At 35.0% G+C, this 23,052-nt stretch overlaps 1 protein-coding gene across 2 annotated transcripts in view; it reads left to right on the forward strand.

Annotated features, from left to right (window-relative positions):
• The window catches only part of Msh3 (mutS homolog 3), a 215,115-nt gene that overhangs the window by 114,385 nt on the left and 77,678 nt on the right, over positions 1–23,052 (forward strand). For both annotated transcript variants that reach the window (XM_047555516.1, XM_047555515.1), the window contains exons 13-15: positions 3,196–3,328; positions 18,402–18,589; positions 19,334–19,502. In XM_047555516.1, coding sequence (XP_047411472.1) covers positions 3,196–3,328; positions 18,402–18,589; positions 19,334–19,502 — 490 coding nt within the window. The remainder of the gene's footprint in view (positions 1–3,195; positions 3,329–18,401; positions 18,590–19,333; positions 19,503–23,052) is intronic.

The following is a 23,052-nucleotide window of genomic DNA, read 5'->3' on the forward strand; positions in this document are numbered from 1 at the left end:
GGATTGAACCCAGGACCTTGTGCTTACGAGGCAAGCACTCTACCAACTGAACTATCTCCCCAGCCCAATAACTTGCTTTCTTAATGCAGCCTACTAACCTATCTTAATATAATGTTTCAAGTCATCAGATTTAGTACCTGAGATTCCAGTAACCTATCTTAATATAATGCTTCAAGTCATCAGATTTAGTACCTGAGATTCCAGGATTAGTTTTCCTTAATCTTTCCTTGTTCATTTTGCCTGAAATACCTGTTTTCATATCTAAGTGTTAAAGTTTGTCTACCCGTAGTTATTTCCAAACTTAAATTTGGGGTACAATTTCTCCCTTCCCTTTGTGATGATGATGATGATGATGATGATGATGATGATGATGGAAGCAGTGAATATTTAATGAGTGGTTACTATATAGAAAGTGCTTTACTAAGTGCTTGTCATGTATTATTGAATTATTATGGCACATAGAGTTAGGGCCCATTGTTATTCTTGTCTTAGATGGAGAAACTAGGGCAAGAATAAATAATTGGTCAGTGGAAATCCTGGATTTGAACCAAGTTCACCTGTCTTCTAAGCCCAAATCCTTAATCTTTGAGTTGTTACTTTCCTAGAGAAGACTGGATTCATGGTAAACATGATGCTTTTGACTACACTGATACTAGGCTAGAATAAAAGTTACTCCCTTTGTGCTTTTGCAGGTTCTGAGCCAACTTAGCACAACCTTTTTAGTCTCTAAGAAATTTAGTTTCACATCTCTTAAAAAAATTTTTTTTAGCAGAATTCATAAACATGACTTAGGTTTTTATTCAATTCTTTTTCTGTATTTTGGAAAATGTTTAATTTTGAGACAGTAGCTCTCTGCGTAGGCTGTCTTATACATTCACAGATGGCATTATTTTATCTGTCCTCAAACCATCTGTAGCATCAACCTAGTCTATTCCAATTGGTGTCATCTTACATTTATGCAGGAGGGAGTTATTAAAGTAAAACTTTATATTTGTATCGCATTTTGGGTAAATGTTAGAGTAAAACATTGATTTATTTTATCACAACAACTATGCAAAGAAAATTTTAATTTTTTCACCTCATTTTGATTTATTTTATATGAAGTCTTCAGAACTGAATTGAATTGAATTCAGCAACTATTTATTTGAGCACATATTGCACTCTAGGAACTGTGGAGATGAGTTTATAGTCTAGCAGGAAAGACAATGAAGTAGTAAATACAATTGAAGAAGAAATACAATTGTGATTCTCATTATGAAAAATGAAAAGAAGATGATATGGGAAAGGGTGGAAAAGGGGTTAAATCTGGTCTGGTGCATTTACAAAGCTATTTTAGAGGATGAGTGGTTAAAATGGAGCTCTTGGACAGTAGGGAAGAGGAAGGGTCTTCCAGGCAAAGTAAAGCAAGTGAGAGCCCTGATGTCAGAACTGTCAGAGTGACCAAGATAGTAGATGAGGTTCAATCTGATGGGAACTTAGAGTGGGGGGCAGAGAGTGAAAGTTTTTTTGAGGTGAGACCTCACAGGTAAGTAGAGACAGATGCCTTGTACGTCGATTAAGGATTCTGGATTTGAACTTAAGATTAATGGCAAGTTGGGCTGGGCATATAGCTCGGTTGGTAGAGTGCTTGCTACACATGCACAAGGCCCTGGGTTCAATCCCCAGCACCACAAAAAAAGATTAATGGTAAGTTAATGATGAACCTAAAGCAGAGGTATGACATGAGCTGGTTTTAGGAAGACAACTCAGGCTGCAGTGTGGAGAAAGGGACAATAGGTGTGGGCAAGAAAGTTGTGAGGCTGTTTAAATAGGCATTGAGAAAAATGATTTTGACTTAGATCACAGTAGTGGCATGGAGATGGAAAAAGTGTATAGATTCCAGGGCCATCCTGCTGAGAATGGAGGAGCCAGTCCAGGTATATACAAAGTTCCATTTTATTGATGCCGAACAAAATTTTATTAATGTCCTGTGTAAGGAAAATATGAAAAATGGAACAAAAATGAAACCTGAAGTTAGTGTAGTAGCTCTGTATTGTGAAGGGCATGACCTCATAGTGCAGTTATAGGGATAATGAAGATATAGACCACTCTGTTGATTGAAAAGTACTGGATCTAACTGTCATCTAGGCAGTATCCTGGTGTAAGGTTTGCTCATCACATCAGCGTGTGTGATATCAACAGTGACAAACACGTTTATTTAGTGTCTGATGCCTCAATGTCCATAAAAACATCAGTTCATTCTTTGATCCACTTGCTTATTTGTTTTTAAAATCTTTACTAAGAGTCTACAATCCACCAGGCATGTATCCTCCTCTCAGTCTTTAAAATCCATTATACCTAGTGCAGACCTTTTATGTTTATAGGGACTTAAGACACTTCTCATTTAGGATATATTTAATCAGTTGACAAGATGGCACCACTTCTTCCTAAGTGGCCCATCACTCAGGTTATAGCCATTGATAAAATCCTGTGACCCTAACCTCCCATGTCTCCTGATGTCATATCCTTTGTACTTTATATTGCTACTCTGCAGTCTTTGCTCAAACTGCATTTTGGTTGAACATTTGGTTGGTTCAATCATCACCACCCCCATCAAGGCTTCCTGTTACTCATTGTAGGCCTGTCTTATTAAACAGTGTAATGCAAGCTGTTATAGCAAAAGCAGCTTCATTCTCAGTGGTTTAGAAGCTTATTTCCTGCTCTCATAAATTCATTTGATAGCAGATGTAGGGATGGAGGTTTTTCTGCTTCACTCATGTACCCAGGCTGATGGAGTTAACATGCAGCTCACAAAAGTGCTTTAAACTCAACATCTAGCTGTTAAAGTGAGAGAGTGAAAATGAATATGAACGCTCACACAGGGAGGTTTTTATGGGCTAGGGATTAGAAGTGACTGGCATCATTCCTACCCACACTTCATTACTCGGGTAATGGCCACAACAAACTGCAGGGGAGGTTGGGAAATACGTTTGCCTTGTGAACCAATCTGTGCCAAAACAGCTCATGACTTTTCTTCTATGGTACCTGCTCTTTGATTTTAAATGATAAGAAGAGGCAGAGAAGGAACAGAGATAGGAAAGTGTCTCCTTTATACTTGTTTTAGAGGCTATGTCATGATCCTAGACATTAAAGTGGGAAATGTCTACATTCTGAATTTTAACATACCTGTTTATTGCTATTATTCCATTATCACAGGGAAATAAATGCCCGACTTGATGCTGTATCTGAAATTCTCCATTCAGAATCTAGTGTGTTTGGTCAAATAGAAAACCATCTATATAAATTGCCTGACATAGAAAGAGGACTCTGTAGCATTTACCACAAAAAAGTAAGTGTGATAAAAAATCAAATTAAAGCTTATATTGTGCCCTAATATGAGGGTGCCAGATTTTAATGGAACATCATCTGATAGCTCTATTATTTTTATTTTGTAAAAGCTTACAAATAGCTTGAGAGAGTAACTAAACCCTCAGTGATTTTAATGTACAAATTAAGGTTGTTTAGTTTTTACATTTGTAAAAAGTAAAGTTTTGCCATTTTCAAAACTACATTAACATATATAGAAGTCCTTCTATTATAATGCAAGATTTTCTGTTCATCCTCAAAGTGCAAACCATTATCAAAATGGGAAATTTACTTAGACTTGCTACTTGAGAAAAGAGATGCCTTTTTTCTTTTGATATTAAAACAACTTCTTGTTTGACTTAACTAAAGGGTTAAATGTAATATTTGTTTCACTTGGTGTAACATTTGTGAGGGTGTTAGTATGCAAACAAGTTTGGATGTTGAAGGTGAGTAAAACTATTATTTTGTTTTATATCACTTAGTTTTACAGCCTAAGTAATAGAGCACTGATGAGGAGTTTTCCTCAAGGGAAGTCATTTACTTTATCATCAAAATAGTCTTGAAATTTAAAAATTTAATTTATTATATTTGTAATTGTTGAACAAGTAGATTTTTTAAGTGTATTACCTTTTGCAGATGTCATTCATGTACAGTGTGTTCTTTGTTCCTTGTAAAAACTGACACTGAGATGTTATTTTATAATTTTCTTACTGCTAAGAAATTGTGCATATTTATAATGCTATAACAGCTTGCATTACATTGGCTAATATGATGCTGCTGAGAGAGGGTTAGTAACTTGCTAGTAAGTGGCAAAATTTATGTTTAAACCCAGTCTTTCATTGCATTTTTAGTGACTGTCTCTTTTGGATGCTACCATGTTTGATGTAGTTGTCTTGGCTACCTCATTGCCTCTTCTTTTCTTTTCTTTTCTTTCCTTTCCTTTCCTTTCCTTTTTTTTTTTCTTTTCCTTTCCTTTCCTCTCCTCTCCTCTCCTCTCCTCTCCTCTCTTTTCCTTTTCCTTTTCCTTCCTTCCTTCCCTCCCTCCCTCCCTCCCTCCTTCCTTTCTTTCTTTCTTTCTTTCTTTTGCCTGGATGCCTCTTCACAGGCAAATTTTACTTTTTATCCAAATGTAAATGCTTGCCAGTTTAATAATTTTATCATAGAACAGTTTTTATAAGCTCCAATTTTAGTGTGACCAATTTTCCATTAGTGTTTACTTTTTTAAGACCTTCTTTTCCCACAAAGTTTTACTAGAATGATAAGTAGTGTCTCTCAGGACATTTGTGGTGTCCAAGAGGACTTATGTAACTGTTCCATATGCTTTGGCTAAATTTGAAAACAAAGTGCAAACCAAATTTGGGAATACAGATCCTCAGGAAGAAGACATGTGAGTTGGTTACAGGGTTGGTGGGGTCTCTTGGACCACTTCTTGCCTACACTGTGTCGTTGTTTTGCTGGCAATAGCAGAAACTGTGCTGATATTAGAAAATTTTGTGGTTGACTCTCTTGAGGTTACAGAGGGGTGCCAAACCATCTGTTATTTTGTGTCTTTGCCCAGTGCCTGACAATCAGTGCAGTATTACTCTTCATCAGTTCGCAGATCTCCAAGTACCTTGCCTACGCTATTTGAAAGGATTCACTGAAAGAGTACAGAATTTTTTTTTTTTTTATTTTCTCAAAAGAAAATAGGAGAGAGCTGAAATTCTTTAAGTTGCTAATCTAAAGAGCAAAGTCAAAGTGTCCATGGCATCAGGTTGGCAGCATCATTCCATGCTTCTGTGATTTCTCATGCCTTGCTCCTCTCTTTTAACTCTACTTTGATGCTTTCCTTTCATTAGGTTTATGTATTTATAAAAGTGTCCAAACTGTAGTAAAAGTCTCAATGTAATTCATTTTAAAAGTGACCAATAAGCAGTGCAAGAATGAGTTTCATTTTGGAATTTCAAAATATATTTTACTAAAGGAATTTATGACTCACTTAGAAGCTGTTCCTTTTTGCTGTTTTCATGTTTATACAAGAATATGCCTCAAGTTAGTTTGAAAGGTGAAGAATAAAAATGATTTTGTAGCAAACCAGCTTTAGAAAGTCTGAGCACTTTAAACCATTTTTTTTTATAGATTAGTTAGCTGACTCTTAGAACACACCATCAAACACATATCTGTTCTTTATTACTGCATTACTCTAAGTAAGCTTCTATAGACACCCAGTAATGAGTGCTGTCCTGGGTACATGTTGTGCCAATTATGTGATAGTCACAAAATGGTAAGGAACACTCTGTTTGGCTGTTATTGAAGTGGGAAGATTAGGCTTGGTGTCCGTGTAGAAAGCGCCATTGGAGTTTGCACAAATAAGTATTTTTATGGTAATAAAGATAGAGAATTCTAACTGGGCTGGTTCTGGGATAAAATAAAATTAAAAAAAAATAAATCTTCAAATTCAGATCTTGTAAAATAGTGCTAGTCATTGGAACCCCTATTAACTTTGCTCAAAATTGGTTTTGTAAGAAAGTGATCAATGACTGCTAAGGTTGGTGAATACATTTAAAGGTAATAGCACTTTATGGATCAAAGACCTTAAAATTAGACCAGAAACCCTGCACATAGTAAAAGAAAATGTAGTCCCAACATTCCAATGTATCTGCCCAGGAACTGACTTCCTTAACAAAACTCCTAAAGCATAAGAAGTAAAATCAGTAATCAATAAATGGGATGGCATCGAACTAAAAACTTCTTCACAGCAAAGGAAATAATCAAAGAGTGTGAAGAGAGAGCCTACAGAATGAGAGAAAATCTTTGCCACCTGCACCTCATATAGAACATTAATCTTCAGGATATACAAAGAACTCAAAAAACTTACCAAAATAACAATTAACCCAATCAGTAAATGAACAGATACTTCACAGAAGAAGAAATACAGTCAATCAATAATTACATGATAAAAGGTTCAACATTTCTAGCAATTATAGAAATGCAAATCAAAACTATACTGAGATTTTATCTTGCTCCAGTCAGGGAAAAAGTTTCCCTCATACATCGCTGGTGGGACTGCAAATTAGCAACCACTCTGGGAAGCAGTATGGAGTTTCCTCAGCAAACTTGGAAATGGAACCACCACTTGACCCCACTCCTCAGTATGTACCCAAAGGATTTAAAATCAACATACGATAGTGATGCAATCACATCAATGTTTATGGCAGCACAGTTCACAAATAGCTAAGTTATAGAGTCAACCCACATGCCCTTCGACAGATGAATGGATAAAGAAAATGTGATATATTATATCATATATATAATGGATTTATTTATATCATATATATAATGGATTATTATTCGGCCATAAAGAGGAATGACTTTATGACATTTGCCAGTAAATGGATGGATCTGGAGACTATCATGCTAAGTGAAATAAATCAGTCCCAAAAAGCCAAAGTAGAATGTTTTTACTGATAAGGGAACACTAACCCACAATAAGCGAGGAGGGGAAGAATAGAACTTCAGTAGATTAGACAACGGGGGATGTCTAATCCCCCGTTAATGAAGGAATGAAAGGAGAGGAAAAGTAAAAGGTAAGACGATAGAATGAATCTGACATAATTTTCCTATGTACATATTTGAATATACCACGGTGAATCCCACCATTATGTGCATCCACAAGAATGGGGTCCTAATTAGAATACAATATATTCTGTGCTTGTATAATTGTATCAAAATGGACTCTTACCACATTTAACTAAAAAGAACCAATAAAAAAATAAAATGCTAAAAAAATAATAGCACTTTAAAAATGTTGAAGAAAGAGTGTTTTCCAGAATTTTGTGGGTGTGAGTAGTTTCTTAGCCCAGCTGGAATAAATGCAGAGCCACATTTTCAGTGCAGCACTTAGGCTGGGGTCTTTCCAGTGCTGTGATGCGTGCCCCTGCACTTGTGGGTCTGTTTCAAAGTACTCCCAAGAGAGCAGTTTGCTGCCAGAAGTGAGCCACCTTGAGAACCTATCCTCAGCCTTTTTTGCAGCTCTTTTGAGTTCTTTTGCATTAGAAATATTAGATCATCCTGCCTTGTGCTGACTTGCCTGCAGAGCACTTCAGAAACTTTCACTCTGTTCCTGTTGCTGATTTTGAATCATACCTGATCTTGGAAAGTGAATATCTTTCTTGCCTATCAGATTATAGTAATTACAAGAGATATTATTTGAAAATTATGTTTAAGATGCTTAGTTTTTTTACTTTTGTTTGAATGTAAGCATTAATTGACTAGTGCCTGAAAAGCTTACAGTCTCCATACTTACACAAACAATCCACCTTCCTTTTTAGCAGGTGATATTTTTCCCAGCATGCTGGGGCCTTTCTGGAGAAGAGAAGCTTCGTGATATCTTTTGATCTCAACTTTAGTTCAGTTGGGTCCTACTTATTTTTGTTGATAATTTGTTTAATCTCATATGGTTAATAATTATCTTTTAAAATAAATACTTAGCATTAATCCGTATTATATATACAACTAAATGTGCCTTATCATTAATTTAACCCTCAATTGTCTTCTTTTTCTGAAGATATTTATTTTCATTAAATATTCAATCAATTTTCTTGAGGAACTGTTTTCTAGAGCATTCAATCCACTCTGGATTGGTTGCCCTCTACCTCCTTTACTTCCCTTGAGTTGAATCTTCTGCTTTTTGTGTTCCATGTCTTCTCGTTATTATATGCCTTCATTTTCGTATGACAGATCCCGAGAAACTTACTGAGAAAGGGTGATAAAAGCAAATGTTTTGTAACTTGATGTTTGGAATTTTTTTCCCCCATTCTCAGATTTGATTGGTAGTTTGGCTAAGTATAAAATTCTAGGTTATAAATTATTTTCCTTTAGAATATTGTGTTATTCCGCTGTCTTCTAGCTTCTATTATTGTTGTGCAGTATGAAGTTAATCTGATGCCTGTTTCTGTGTGACTTCACCCCACCCCACTTCCTTTAGAAATTGAAAGATATTCTCTTTATTCCCAGACTTCTAAAATTTCATAGTGATTTGGCTTAATTTGGTTCTATTTTTGTCCATTGTATTGTGACATTCTGGTCTAGCAGTTTAAATCCTGAAGTTCTGGAAGATTTTCCTGAATTAATTTTTTTTTGGTGGGGGATACTGGGGATTGAACTCAGGAGCACTGGCCACTGAGCCACATCCTCAGCCCTATTTTGTATTTTATTTAGAGATAGCGTTCTCACTTGAGTTGCTTGGTTCTTGCTGAGTTGCTTGGTACCTCACTTTTGCTGAGGCCAGCTTTGAAATTGTGATCCTCCTGCCTCAGCCTCCCAAGCTGCTGGGATTACAGAGTGTGCCACCATGCCTGGCACTCCTGAATTAATTTAAAAATATTTTTTAAAATTTTTTTTGAACTTGTACATGACAGTAAAATGCATTTATACATTTTGATAGATCATACATAAATGGAGTGTAATCTCTCATTTTCTGATTATACATATTGTAGGATCACATCAGTCATGCAGTCATATATGTACATGAGGTAATAATGTCTGTTTTACTCCACTATCATTCCTTCCCTCAAACCCCTTCCTCTCCCTTCACTCTCCACTGAATTAATTTTTGATGATTTCTTTCTTCAACTTTTTTTGTTTGAATTGATTTTTAATCTAATTTTCTTCTGTGTTTTCTATTTTCCATGTCTACACTTTTGCTTTACCACCTTGGGAATTTCATCATCTATGGGTTCTATCTTATCTGTTGAATTTTTCATTTCTACTGTCATAGTTTAGAAGGTGTGTGTGTGTGTGTGTGTGTGTGTGTGTGTGTGTGTGTGTGTGTTTTCTGAATGTTCCTTAAAAAAAATTCCTGGGTTCCGGATATAGCTCAGTTGGTAGAGTGCTTGCCTTGCAAGCACAAGACCCTGGGTTCAAATCCTCAGCACTGCAAAAAACCCCAAAAAACCAAAAACCAAACAAACAAAAAACTTCCCTTTATTCTTTCATGGTTGCAGTGTCTTCTGTTTTACTGAAGTTATTATCAAATATTTAAGTTTTTTTTTTCTCTATGGATGTAGGCTTACTTTCCTCCAAGATTTATTATTTTGGTCTTTACATTTCATATTAATTTTTTTTTCTCAAGTATCTGCTTATTCCTTTCAAGAGTTAGAGAACTAGAATGTTGTTGGGAAGATCTCTGTAGTCAAATGGTTATACAAAGAAAAGAAAAGACCTGTAAAGTGAAATTAGCTAGGCTACTTATTGGGAGAACTACTGCTCTAGTTATCTTTGGAGTTTTCCTCTTAAGATACCTCTTTCAGCCTCCTGACTAGTTAATAATATTCTGGGAGATGGAAGGTGATAACCTGGAACCTCAGCATCCACTTGGTTCTATGTAAACATCCAGCATTCATTCATTCCTTTAACCTCTGCTTTCAGTTGTACCCTCATTCTTTGCTGGTTCTGATGCTCATCCAGATACCCTGTTTTACCTTTTCCCTGGAATAGACCTAGACTTCTTATAGGGTAGTGGAGTATTGGCTGCCCAATAGCATAGAAAAGAATAGGGGATGCAGGGATTTAATTGTTTCTTAAATGGCTTTCAACTAATTCTTCCCCACTCTAACTCCCTCCCGCTTGCAAAGATAATGTGTGCACGACCTAGATCTTTTAGGATTCTGGGTGTAAATCAGGTTGTATCTCAGTTTTACATAAGGACAGTTTAAGGTTCAAACATGTTGTCTTGTTGCTGATGTCTTTGAGTTATTCTTATGGTTTATTCTAAAACAATGTCTTGACTGAAGTTCTGAGATGAGATGGAGAGAAATTAGATGCATGTGTCCATCCCACCGTTTTTACCAGAAGCTATGGCGATTATCAAGAATAGAGGCAACAACAGGTGTTGGCGAGGATTTGGGGAGAAAGGTACACTCATACATTGCTGGTGGGGTTGCAAATTAGTGCTGCCACTCTGGAAAGCAGTGTGGAGACTCCTTAGAAAACTTGGAATGGAACCACCATTTGACCCAGCTATCCCACTCCTTGGCCTATACCCAAAGGACTTAAAATCAGCATACTACAGAGATACAGCCACATCAATGTTCATAGCTGCTCAGTCCACAATAGACAGATTGTGGAACCAACCTAGATGTCCTTCAATTGTTGAATGGATAAAGAAACTGTGGTATATATATATACAATGGAATATTACTCAGCCATAAAGAATGATAAAATTATGGCATTTGCAGGCAAATGGATGAAACTGGAGAATATCATGCTAAGTGAGATAAGCCAATCTCAAAAAACCAAAGGATGAATGATATCGCTAATAAGTGGATGATGATACATGATGGGGGGTGGGAGGGGTTAGTGTTAGGGTTAGAGTTAGGGTTAGGGAGTGGGGCAAGAATGGAGGAAGGAAGGACTGTATAGAGGGAAAAGAGGAGTGGGGGGGTGGGGGGGAAGGGAAAAAAGAACAGAATATATCAAATAACATTACCCTATGTAAATTTATGATTACACAAATGGTATGCCTCTACGCCATGTACAAACAGAGAAACAACATGTATCCCATTTGTTTACAATAAAAAAAAACATAAAAAAAAGTTATTCATGTGTATGTTTAAGAATTACAGTGGTATGCAAGGTTATAAAGAATGAGTCTTCGTGTGTCGCCTCCCGATACCTACTACCTAGAGGTAACCAGAGTAAGTTACACGTGTGCCCTTCTAGAAATAAGTTTTTATTTTAATGTTTAGAATATAATTCATATAATTTAAAGATAAATCACAAAACTGTAACTGTATAAAAATATGTATGTATATGATATAAGCATACTACATATTCAGTATATGTTGAAATTATGGGATTCCCTATCAGTATATACAGATTTCTTATTTTTTAACTGTTTCATAGCATTGTTTTGAGTTTTTCCTAATAAGACCCCAATTGATAGACATTTTTTTTATAGTATTATTAAAAACATTACTCTAAATACAGCTACACATATATTTTTCCACTACTTGTTTGAGTACGTTTTGAAATAAATTATGAAGAACTGGAATTGCTTAGTCAAAGGATATGTGCACTTTTTATTATAATATATGCCAAGCTGCTCTTCAAAAAGGTTATGCCTTTACTTATAGTAATAAAAGTGTCTTTTTTTCATATCTGTGACATGGTTATTATCAGACTTTTAAATCTTTGACATTCTGATAAGTCACAAATGCTACTTTGTAGTTTCAATTTGCTCATCTTTAATTCTGTGTAGTTAATCATGTAGACATTCTTTCTTATGAGCTGCATATTTACTTTGGTTAGCCATAGTTGTTTGGATTATTTTTTCTTTTCATGTTAGTTTGGAAGAACCCATTATATTTGGGAGAAATTTCCTCTTTTGCTGTCATGTCTTACTGATACTTCCCTCAGAATTATCCTTCATATTGTTTATATTGACCATATTGCAAAAAAAAAGTCATAAACAATGTATTTTAAAATGAAAAAATAACAAACAAGTTTTGACTTTATTATCTTTTACTGAAATTATTTTCTTTTTTTCTGTGTGTTTTATTTAACAATATTATGAGCACATTTGTATATCTATAAAAATCTTTTCAAATATTGTTCATGCTTGTATCATGTACCATATTTAGCAATATTTAACATTTCCTCAATCATTAAACTTTCCAGCTGCTTTCCATGTTTATTATTATCTTATATGGATTCTTAGAAGTAATCTTACCAAATTAAGTTTTTCATGCTCTTGATACCTGTTGCCAAATTGTTTTTCAGAAATAATGTGCTAATTTAGAGGGGATGGGATATGGGGGAAGGAATGATAGAGTTAAACAGACATTATTACCTCATATACATGTATGACTGCATGACTGATGTGATCCTGCAATACCTATAATCAGAAAAATGAGAGATTACACTCGATTTATGTATGATCTATTAAAATGTACAAATGCATTCTACTGTCATGTACAACTAACTAGAACAAATAAAATAAAATACATGATAGTGACTGTTGTGCCATATTTTTACTGTATTGGGTACTTTCTTTTTTTTATTGTAAACAAATGGGATACATCTTGTTTCCTGGTTGTACAAGAAGTAGAGGCGTACTATTTGTGTAATCATACATTTACAAAGGGTAATGGTGTTTGATTCATTCTGTTATTTTTTCTTTCTCCCATCCCTCCCACCCCTCTATTCCCTCTATAAAGTCCCTCCTTCCTCCATTCTTGCCTCCCTCCAACACCCCATTATGTATCATCATCCGGTTATCAGCGAGATCATTCGTCTTTTGGTTTTTTGAGATTGGCTTATCTCACTTAGCATGATATTCTCCAAGTTCATCCATTTGCCTGCAAATACCATCATTTTATTATTCTTTATGACTGAGTAATATTCCACAGTTTCTTTATCCATGCATCAATTGAAGATCATCTAGGTTGTTTCCAAAATCAGGCTATTTGTGAATTGAGCAGCTATGAACATTGATGTGGCTGCAACACTATAGTATGCAGATTTTAAGTCCTTTGGGTATAGACCAAGGAATGGGATACCTGGGTCAAATGGTGGTTCCGTTCCAAGTTTTCTAAGGAATCTCCACACTGCTTTCCAGAGTGGCTGCACTAATTTGCAACCCCACCAGCAATGTATGAGTGTACCTTTTTCCCCACATCCTTGCCAACACCTGTTGTTGCTTGTATTCTTGATAATCACTATTCTAATTGGGGTGAGATGGAATCTTAGGGTAGTTTTGATTTGCATTTCTCTTATTACTAGAGATGTTGAACATTTTTTCATATATCTGTTGATTGCTTGTAGATCTTCTTCTGTGAAGTGTTTGTTCATTTCCTTAGCCCATTTGTTGATCGGGTTATTTGTATTCTTGGTGTAGAGTTTTTTGAGTTCTTTATATATTCTGGAAATTAGTGCTGTATCTGAAGTGTGAGTGGCAAAGATTTTCTCCCACTCTCTTCGCATTGCTGATAGTTTCCTTTGCTGAGAGAAAGCTTTTTACTTTGAATCTCTCCCATTTATTAATTCTTGCTTTTATTTCCTGTTATTTACTCCTGTTTATTTACTCCTTCTATGGGAGTCCTGTTAAGCTGACATGTTTAAGATTTGGACGTACTTTTTCTTCTATAAGATACAGGGTCTCTGTTCTGATTTCAAGGTCCTTGATCCATTTCGAGTTGCTTTTTGTGCAGGGTGAGAAATAGGGGTTTAGTTTCATTCTGTCGCGTATGGATTTCCAGCTTTCCCAGCACCATTTGTTGAAGAGGCTATCTTTTCTCCATTGCATATTTTTGGCCTCTTTGTCTAGTATGAGATAATTGTATTTATTTGGGTTTGTGTCCATGTCCTCTATTCTGTACCATTGATCTACCTGTCTATTTTGGTGCCAATACCATGCCTTTTTGTTACTATTGCTTTGTAGGATAGTTGAAGTTCTGGTATTGCGATACCCCCTGTTTTATTTTCCTGTTAAGGATTGCTTTAGCTATTCTGGGTTTCTTATTCTTCCAGATGAATTTCATGATTGCTTGCTCTATTTCTGTGAGGTACATCATTGGGATTTTAATTAGAATTGCATTGAATCTGTATACCACTTTTGGTAGTAGGGCCATTTTGACAATATTAATTCTTCCTATCCAAGAACATGGGAGATCTTTCCATCTTCTAAGGTTTTCTTTAATTTCTTTCTTTAGTGTTCTGTAGTTCTCATTGTAGAGGTCTTTCACCTCTTTTGTGAGATTGATTCCCAAGTATTTTATTTTTTTTTTGAGGCTATAGTGAATGGGGTGATTTTCCTAACTTCTCTTTCTGAAGATTCAAAACTTATGTATAAAAATGCATTAGATTTATGAGCATTGATCTTGTAATCTGCTACTTTACTGAATTCACTTATGAGTTCTAAAAGTTTTCTGGTGGAATTTTCCAGTTCCTCTAAATATATAGTCATGTCATCAACAAAGAGGGATAGTTTGAGTTCTTTTCCTATTTTTATTTGTTTAATTTCTTTGGTCTGTCTAATTGCTCTGGCTAATGTTTCGAGGACAATGTTGAATAGAAGTGGTGAAAGAGGGCATCCCTGCCTTGTTCCAGTTTTTAGGGGGAATGCTTTCAGTTTTTCACCATTTAGAATCTTATTGGCCATGGACTTAGCATAGATAGCCTTTACAATGTTGAGGAATGTTCCTGCTATCCCTATTTTTTCTAGTGTTTTGAACCTGAAGGGGTACTGTATTTTATAAAATGCTTTTTCTGCATCTATGAAAATAATCATGTGTTTCTTGACTTTAAGTCTGTTGATATGGTGAATTACATTTATTGATTTCTGGATGTTGAACCAACCTTGCATCCCTGGGATAAAACCCACTTGATCGTGGCACATTATCTTTTTAATATATTTTTGTATGCGATTTGCTAAAATTTTGTTGAGAATTTTTGCTTCGATGTTCATTAAGGATATTGGTCTGAAATTTTCTTACCTTGATGTGTCTCTGTCTGATTTAGGTGTCAGGGTGATACTGGCTTCACAGAATGAGTTTGGGAGGGTTCCCTCCTCTTCTATTTCATAGACTACTTTGAGGAGTATTGGAATGAGCTCTTTTTTAAAGGTTTTGTAGAACTCGGCTGAGAACCCATCTGGTCCCGGACTTTTCTTTGTTGGTAGGTTTTTGATGACTTCTATTTCATTACTTGACATTGATCTATTTAAATTGCGTATGTCATCCTGGTTCAGTTTAGGTAATTCATATGTCTCTAGAAACCTGTTGATGTCTTCGAGATTTTCTATTTTGTTTGAGTATAGATTTTGGAAATAGCTTCTAATTATGTTTTGTATATCAATTGTATCTGTCTTGATATTTCCTTGTTCGTTTCAAATTTTAGTAATTTGAGTTTTCTCTCTCCTCTCTTTGTTAGTGTGGCTAAGGGTTTATCAATTTTGTTTATTTTTTCGAAGAACTAACTTTTTATTTTGTCAATTTTTTCAATTGTTTCTTTTGTTTCAGTTTCATTTATTTCAGCTCTGATTTTAACTATTTCCTGTCTTCTTCTACTTTTGGTGTTGCTGTGTTCTTCTTTTTCTAGGACTTTGAGCTGTAGCATTAGGTAATTTATTTGTTGATTTTTTTCTTCTTTTGTTGAATGCACTCCATGAAATAAATTTTCCTCTAAGTATTGCTTTCATAGTGTCCTAGAGATTTTGATATGATGTATGTTTGTTCTTGTTTACCTCTAAAAATTTTTTTATTTCCCCCCAATGTCTTCTTTTATCCATTCATCATTCAGTAGCATATTATTTAATCTCCAGGTGTTAGAGTAGTTTCTGTTTTTTATTCTGTGATTTATTTCTAATTTCAATCCATTATGATCTGATAGAATACAAGGTAGTATCTCTATCTTCTTGTATTTGCTAACATTAGCTTTGTGGCATAAAATATGGTCTATTTTAGAGAGGGATCCATGTGCCTCTGAGAAGAAAGTGTATTCGCTCTTTGTTGAATGGTATATTCTATATATGTCCGTTAAGTCAAAATTATTGATTGTGTTATTGAGATCTGTGGTTTCTTTGTTCAATTTTTGTTTGGAAGATCTGTCCAGTGGTGAAAGAGGTGTGTTAAAGTCACCTAGTATTATTGTGTTGTGGTCTGTTTGATTTCTGGAATTGAGAAGGATTTGTTTGATGTACATGGATGAGTCAATGTTCGGGGCATAGATATTTATGATTGTTATGTCTTCCTGATTTATGGTTCCCTTAAGCAGTATGAAATGTCCTTCTTTATCCCTTCTGACTAACTTTGGCTTGAAGTCCACATTATCTGAAATGAGGATGGATACTCTGACTTTTTTGCTGAGTCCATGTGCATGGTATGTTTTTCCCCATCCTTTCACCTTAGTCTATGGGTATCTCTTTCTAAGAGATGAGTCTCTTGCAGGCAGCAAATTGTTGGATCTTTCTTTTTAATCCAATCTGCCAGCCTGTGTCTTTTGACTGATGAGTTCAGGCCATTAACATTCAGGGTTATTATTGGGATATGATTTGTATTCCCAGTCATTTGACTCATTTTTGTTTTTTAATATGATTTGGTTACTCCTTTATTTGGCTATTCCTTTAGGCTATTTCCTCCCTTTTCTGATTTACATCGTTGTTTTTCATCTCTTCCTCATAGAATATTTTGCTGAGAATGTTCTGTAGCGCCGGCTTTCTTTTTGTAAATTCTTTTAGCTTTTGTTTGTCATGGAAGGATTTTATTTCATCATCAAATCTGAAGGTAAGTTTTGCCAGGTATAAGATTTTTGGTTGGCATCCATTTTCTTTCAGAGCTTGAAAAATGTTGTTCCAGGTCCTTCTAGCTTTTAGAGTCTGGGTTGAAAAATCTGCTGATATTCGTATTGGTTTCCCCCGAATTTAATTTCATTTTTTTTCTCTCACAGCCTTTAAAATTCTGTCTTTATTTTGTATGTTAGGTATTTTCATTATAATGTACCTTGGTGTGGGTCTGTTGTAATTTTGTATATTTGGCGTTCTATAAGCCTCTTGTACTGATTTTCCATTTCGTTGTTCAGATTTGGGAAATTTTCTGATATTATTTCATTGAATAGTTTGTTCATTCCTTTGGTTTGTTTCTCTAAGCCTTCCTCAATCCCAATAATCCTTAAATTTGGCCTTTTCATGATATCCCATAGTTCTTGTAGATTCTGTTCATGATTTCTTACCATCTTCTCTGTTTGGTCAACTTTGTTTTCAAGATTAAATTTTTTGTCTTCAATGTCTGAGGTTCTGTCTTCCAGGTGTTCTATCGTATTGGTTATGCTTTCTATGAAGTTTTTAATTTGGTTTATTGTTTTCTTCATTTCAAGGATTTCTGTTTGTTTTTTGTTTTTTTTCAGTATCTCTAACTCTTTATTGAGATGAACTTTTGCTTCACACATTTGCTCTTTTAACTTTTGAGTGGTGCGATCATTCAAAGCTGCATTTGCTCTTTGATCTTATCATTTGCTTCTCTGTTCATTTTAATTATGTACATTCTGAACTCCCTTTCTGACATTTCTTCTGCCATATTGTCATTGGATTTTATTGCTGTAGCATCTAGGTTTGTTTGGGACATTTTCTTCCCTTGTTTTCTCATATTGCTCAGGTATCTACCCCTCCAGTATTGAAACTCTGAGATATTGCAAATTTCCCCTATTGACTTTAGTGTCCCTGTAGATTTCCAATATCTCACCTCCTAGCCTTCAGTAACCTGAAGTCTTGGAGGAACTTGATAATGCGGTGCTCCACAAGGAAGCTGCCCCTCTAAGGCTGGTGGCCTTCCAGTGGAGTATATTCCCTGTCAGTGTGCAGAGGCACTCTACTTGTTGACTGATGGTCAGCCAAAGGGGGACTAGACTGCGGACTGGGGCATAGCTGTTCTGGGCCTGGGTCTCTGGTTCTACCGCCCCTGTGGGAAATCCTTGCCTGGCAGGGAAGACTCACCCGGTAGGGACGTCTCGCTGGGCAGCCCTCCTCTGCGACATTCTCTGGGGTCTGGACCTACTGCCTGGGCCAGGTAGCCATGCTCTGCAGGGAAGTCTCTCGCTGGGTGTCCCTCCTTCGAGAAGCCACCCACCTTCCGGACCCACTCCCTGGGTTGGGGAGACTCGCTCTGCGTGGAAGTCTCTCACTGGGCTGAAATTATTTTCTTATTTCTTCAAAATATTTTATCATGTAGTGTTTAGCTGGGAGCCATTAGTGTGTACCTATAATCCCAATGACTCAGGAGGCTGAGGCAGGAGGATCATAAAGTTCAAGACCAGCCTCAGCAACTTAGCAAGATCCTGTCTCAAAATACAAAATAAAGCAGTGAAAACTGGGCCTGTAACTGAGTGGTAGAATGCCCCTGGGTTCAACCAAAAAATTGTGTATTGTTTGACCTCATTTAAAAACTATCAGTGGCATTTTATTTGGACTAAATAATTTAGAAAGTTTTCTTTTTTTCTGTTTCTAACTTTAAAAAGATCACTAAATAAACTTTTCCTTTTTTTGTACTTTATGCTGTGTAGATTAAAAATATTTCTATTTTCAGTGTTCTACCCAAGAGTTCTTCTTGATTGTGAAGACCCTGTATCACCTGCAGTCAGAATTTCAAGCATTAATGCCTGCCGTTAATTCTCATGTTCAGTCAACCTTGCTGCAGACAATTATTTTAGAAATTCCTGAACTCCTCAGTCCAGTGGAGCATTACTTAAAAATACTTAATGAACAAGCTGCCAAGTAAGTACCAGACTTCCTTTCCAGCGATGAACATTAATCTAATACATTTGCTATTTGATGTGTGAATTTTCAGTCTTTCCTAGAGTATTGGTAGAGGTTGTTTGAGTACATATGTACTCAGTTAGAAACATGATTAGATACTGACAGTTTTACATTACAGCTGGAAGTTACACTTTGTTGACTAAACCCAGGCAGTTCATTACCTAGGATAGATGTATTACTTCCCCAGGTGTCAGGTGACAAAATGATAAAGCCCAGGCAAAGCCAAATAGTAGCAGTTTATTAACTTAAAAATGGGTGTCATATGCCATCATGTACTCATTTCCTAGATATCCAGTGATGATCTGTCTTACATTTAGATTCTATAATGACAAAGTTACCTTTTAAAGGGTAGTTATTTCACAGTGCATCCCCCAAAGAGTTCCATAATTAAAAAAGAAAAAAAAAAGATTTGACTTTTACATTTGTCTTTATTTTCTGAGTAGGCAAATGACTGTTATTTCATATTTTCTCTTGGTTTCACCATGGGAATCATGATTTTCAAAATTTAAATTATATTATGATAATTTTATCAATCCTCAGAAGTTAAGAAACATCCCCATAAATATTTAGTGGCAGAACTGGCATTAAAACCACATTTTCTTGATTTCTAGCACTTTGGTCTTTCATCATGCTACAAAATATAATTGATAACTGGTCTAATAATACACTTAAATATATGTATTTGCATTTTTCATATTTCAGAATTGGGAATAAAACTGAATTATTCAAAGACCTTTCTAACTTCCCTTTAATAAAAAAGAGGAAGGATGAAATTCAAGAAGTTACTGACAAGATCCAAGTACATTTGCAAGAAATACGAAAAATATTAAAAAATCCTTCTGCACAGTATGTGACAGTATCAGGACAGGAGGTAACTTCAAACATGAATTTATTTTTCATCAGCTTACCTTGAGTAGAAAAGCTATTTTAAGATGTAAATAAAAATCTGAGGATAGGTATAAATACCATTTTTTTCAACTTTTTGTCTTGTTCTTTGAAAATATAATAAGTTGTTTTGCTAGGAAATATTTTAATGATGATATTAGTCTTTTGACAAACATACAACTTAATATTATGTGTTTTACTGTTATCCGTTGAAATTATATTATGAAAAAACCTTGATTATTATAAATAGTAACTTCACTTGTTCTGAATCCAGGAGATACAAGTTATTCTTTGATCTCAGGCTTACAGAAGATGAAATGATACCAAGTGGACCATGTAATGTTGATTGGATCACAGTGATTAAATGACAGGAGTGTAACTGCTAAAAAGAAAAAATAAATCAAAAAAGTAAAACGAGTGGAAAACCTATATTTAGTGATTCTGTCACAAGATTGTGGTGCTCTTTAGAATTTTTTTTTTAATCGTAGAGTGTGTACTTCTGTTTGAAGTTTGATGTTAAGATCTGAATGCAAACCAAAAAGTGGAAATTCTTTTAAAATGTGGTTGTACCTCTCAGTTGTACTCTTGAGTCTCAGGCATGCTGCTTCTATATCTTATGTTTAATAAGGAGATCACAGCTGTAGTACTTTGAGAAATTTTATCTCATTAAAATAGCAAGTTAGAAAATTTGAGTAATTTCAATAGGGTGAACATTTTATTCACGATTTTTAAAAAACTTTTTCTGGTAAGGAAGAGCTTGATTTCAAACCACATGTCTTAAAATTTACACTGCTTGTGTATTTTACCAAAAAAATTATTAGTTGTATGGTTATTTGAAATAAGAAAGTACAGTCTTTTTAAAAATTTTTATAAACTTATGCATTACATAAACTTAACCGTTGATTTGTTAGCCTGTGTTCTGGGCCAAAATTATGAGGGTGTTATACTCAGGCAGACATTGCACAAAATGCCTTCTACATAGAGCTTAATATGACAGAAAAAAAAATAATTTGAGGGGCTGGGATTGTGGCTCAGTGGTACAGCACTTCCTAGCATGTGTGAGGCACTGGGTTCAATTCTCAGCTCCACATAGAAATAGATGAATAAAACAAAGGTCCATCAACAACTACATACATATATTTACATACATATATAAATAATTAAAAATACAATTTGACAAATTTTTTGTAGTATTTATGATTTGGCAATATTTATATGTTTATCTTTCAAACAGGCAAACACCAAATATTTAATTGTATCTCTTATTTGTACTATGTAAGCATGACCTTCTAAAGTAAAAAGTAGTCTAAGGACCACTATTCTGCCTCTTTGATGAAAATCAGGTGATCACAATTACTTTAATAATATCAATAAAAGATATACAGGGGAAGAGTGACTTCCTGGTTTTATGGTGGGAAAGCCATATGTAAATGCCAGTTCTACCACTTACATGATATTTGACCATGGAAGAGTCACCTCTGTTGTGAGACTACTATGAAGATCAATTCAGTTAAAATACATCAAAGCGCCTTCTAATCATAAAATATTCTTCTAATTTTAACATAATAACACTGATAATAATATAGTTGCCATTTGTCAAACACTTGTTAAAGTTTGGAGTGATGGCAAGTGTTTTACATATATTATCTTATTTAATTCTTATAACAACAGGGAAAGAAAAAGGGTTATTCTAGTTTTACTGGAAAGAAACATGAGGTAGGTAAGTAAGTTACAAGAGCAGGCAGCCAGTTTCAGCCCAGGTCTGCCTGGCTTCAGTCTACCAGGTTATTATTTTATTCCCCTCAGAAATATTAACCCAAGGAATTATCAATACCTTAGATATTATTTGATAAAATTAAGACATTTAGAGCCTATACTATTCAAACTAAAATAAAATTTCAGTCTTGGGATGATGGTCCTGGGTTCAACTGACAATTTTTAAGTAAAAATGGGAGAAAAACCTCAAGAATTCATAAGAGAGGACTGGGGATATAGCTCAGTTGGTAGAGTGCTTGCAAGCGGCCCTGGGTTCAATCCCCAGCACTGCAAACAAAACAAAACAAAAAAAGAATTCATAAGAGATAGTAGATTGACTATTCATTATGAGTGCAGCATTGAAGTTTAAGGAAAAATACAGCATAGAGATCAAATAGTTGTTTTATAGCTGATCAGGAAGGAAGATAAATTATTCTTTATGCCTTTAGTCAGTCAAGGTGATGAATTTAAGAAAGGAAATTTCTTAGTTATGAATAATGGGATGAATTCTTATTTTTTAACAGTTCCCTCTAGAATTTTGTTAGTACACTGATGAAGTATTATTTTTGTAAATTTTTTGAAAAATAGTGATTCTGGTTCATTCAAATACGATGAATTCTAAGTATTCAGAATTGTTACAATCAAATTCTGTTTAAAAATGGATTAAAAGAATTGGCAAATTTAGAGATAATTAGAACCAACAAATATTATTACATAATTCTGAAAAGTGAAAGAGGCAGGGAAGAAAACTTATTTTATATATATGTGTGCTTCTTATTTTACCTCCTTCCATTCCATCTGAAAGTTTCCACGCATGTAGCTTTTGTAATAATTTTTTAAAAACCTATTGAAACAGTCTCATGTAGACTATAGTTCTTGCTATTGTTACTAAAAATGGACAGATAAATTTGCCATAGTAATCAAGCCATTGTTATTTTTGGCAACATTCATATTTACCTCTGTTCCCAGTTTTTATATACTCATTAGATTATTAGGGCCCGTTGTATGACCCTGAAAGTTTTAACTTGTAAGAAAACTAATGAAAGAAGAAACTGATGTAACTGCACATAGTTCACTGCTTCTGCGACAGTCTGTATCATATTTTATGCCTATAGAGAATTATCCTTTAACCTTAAATCAAGTATGGACATGGAACAGTCTTAGTAAGTAGAAGTATTCCTAAAAGAAAAGGAAGGAAATATTGGTAATATTTTTTTTCCCGTACCAGGAATTGAACCCAGGCGTGCTTAACCACTGAGCCATATCTCCAGACTTTTTTTTAAATATATATATATTTTAAGACAGGGTCTCCCTAAGTTGCTTAGGGCCCCCCTGAGTTGCTGGGACTGATCTTGACTTTGCAGTCCTCTTTCTTCAGCCTCCTAAGTCACTGGAATTACAGGCATGCACCATCACACCTGGCAGTGGAAATAATTTTTAGGGAAATTTTTATTAATTTGCAGCATGCAGCACATTCAAATATCTACTTAGTATGTTTAAAATATGGAAAGCATTTTCTTTTAAAATCTTCTAAATTAAAAAAAAAAAAAAGAACATTCTTAAAAGAGTGAGAAAGAAAAGTGGAGAGGGAAGGAGTGAATTAAATGTGGTTTTAGAGAAACAAGCAGATTCTGGAGTGAGTTAAGAATTTCAACAAGCCTAGCAGTGATGTCAGCCCAGTGATACCACAGGCTGTGGTTTGAGAAACACTGTCTGACATTCATCCAAGACAGAATTGGGGCCAAGGAGAAGAACGTGAGAGATTGCTAGAGTGAATCAAG

Source organism: Sciurus carolinensis, chromosome 6 (genome assembly GCF_902686445.1).
Source record: "Sciurus carolinensis chromosome 6, mSciCar1.2, whole genome shotgun sequence".
Classification (NCBI taxonomy): Eukaryota; Metazoa; Chordata; class Mammalia; order Rodentia; family Sciuridae; genus Sciurus; species Sciurus carolinensis.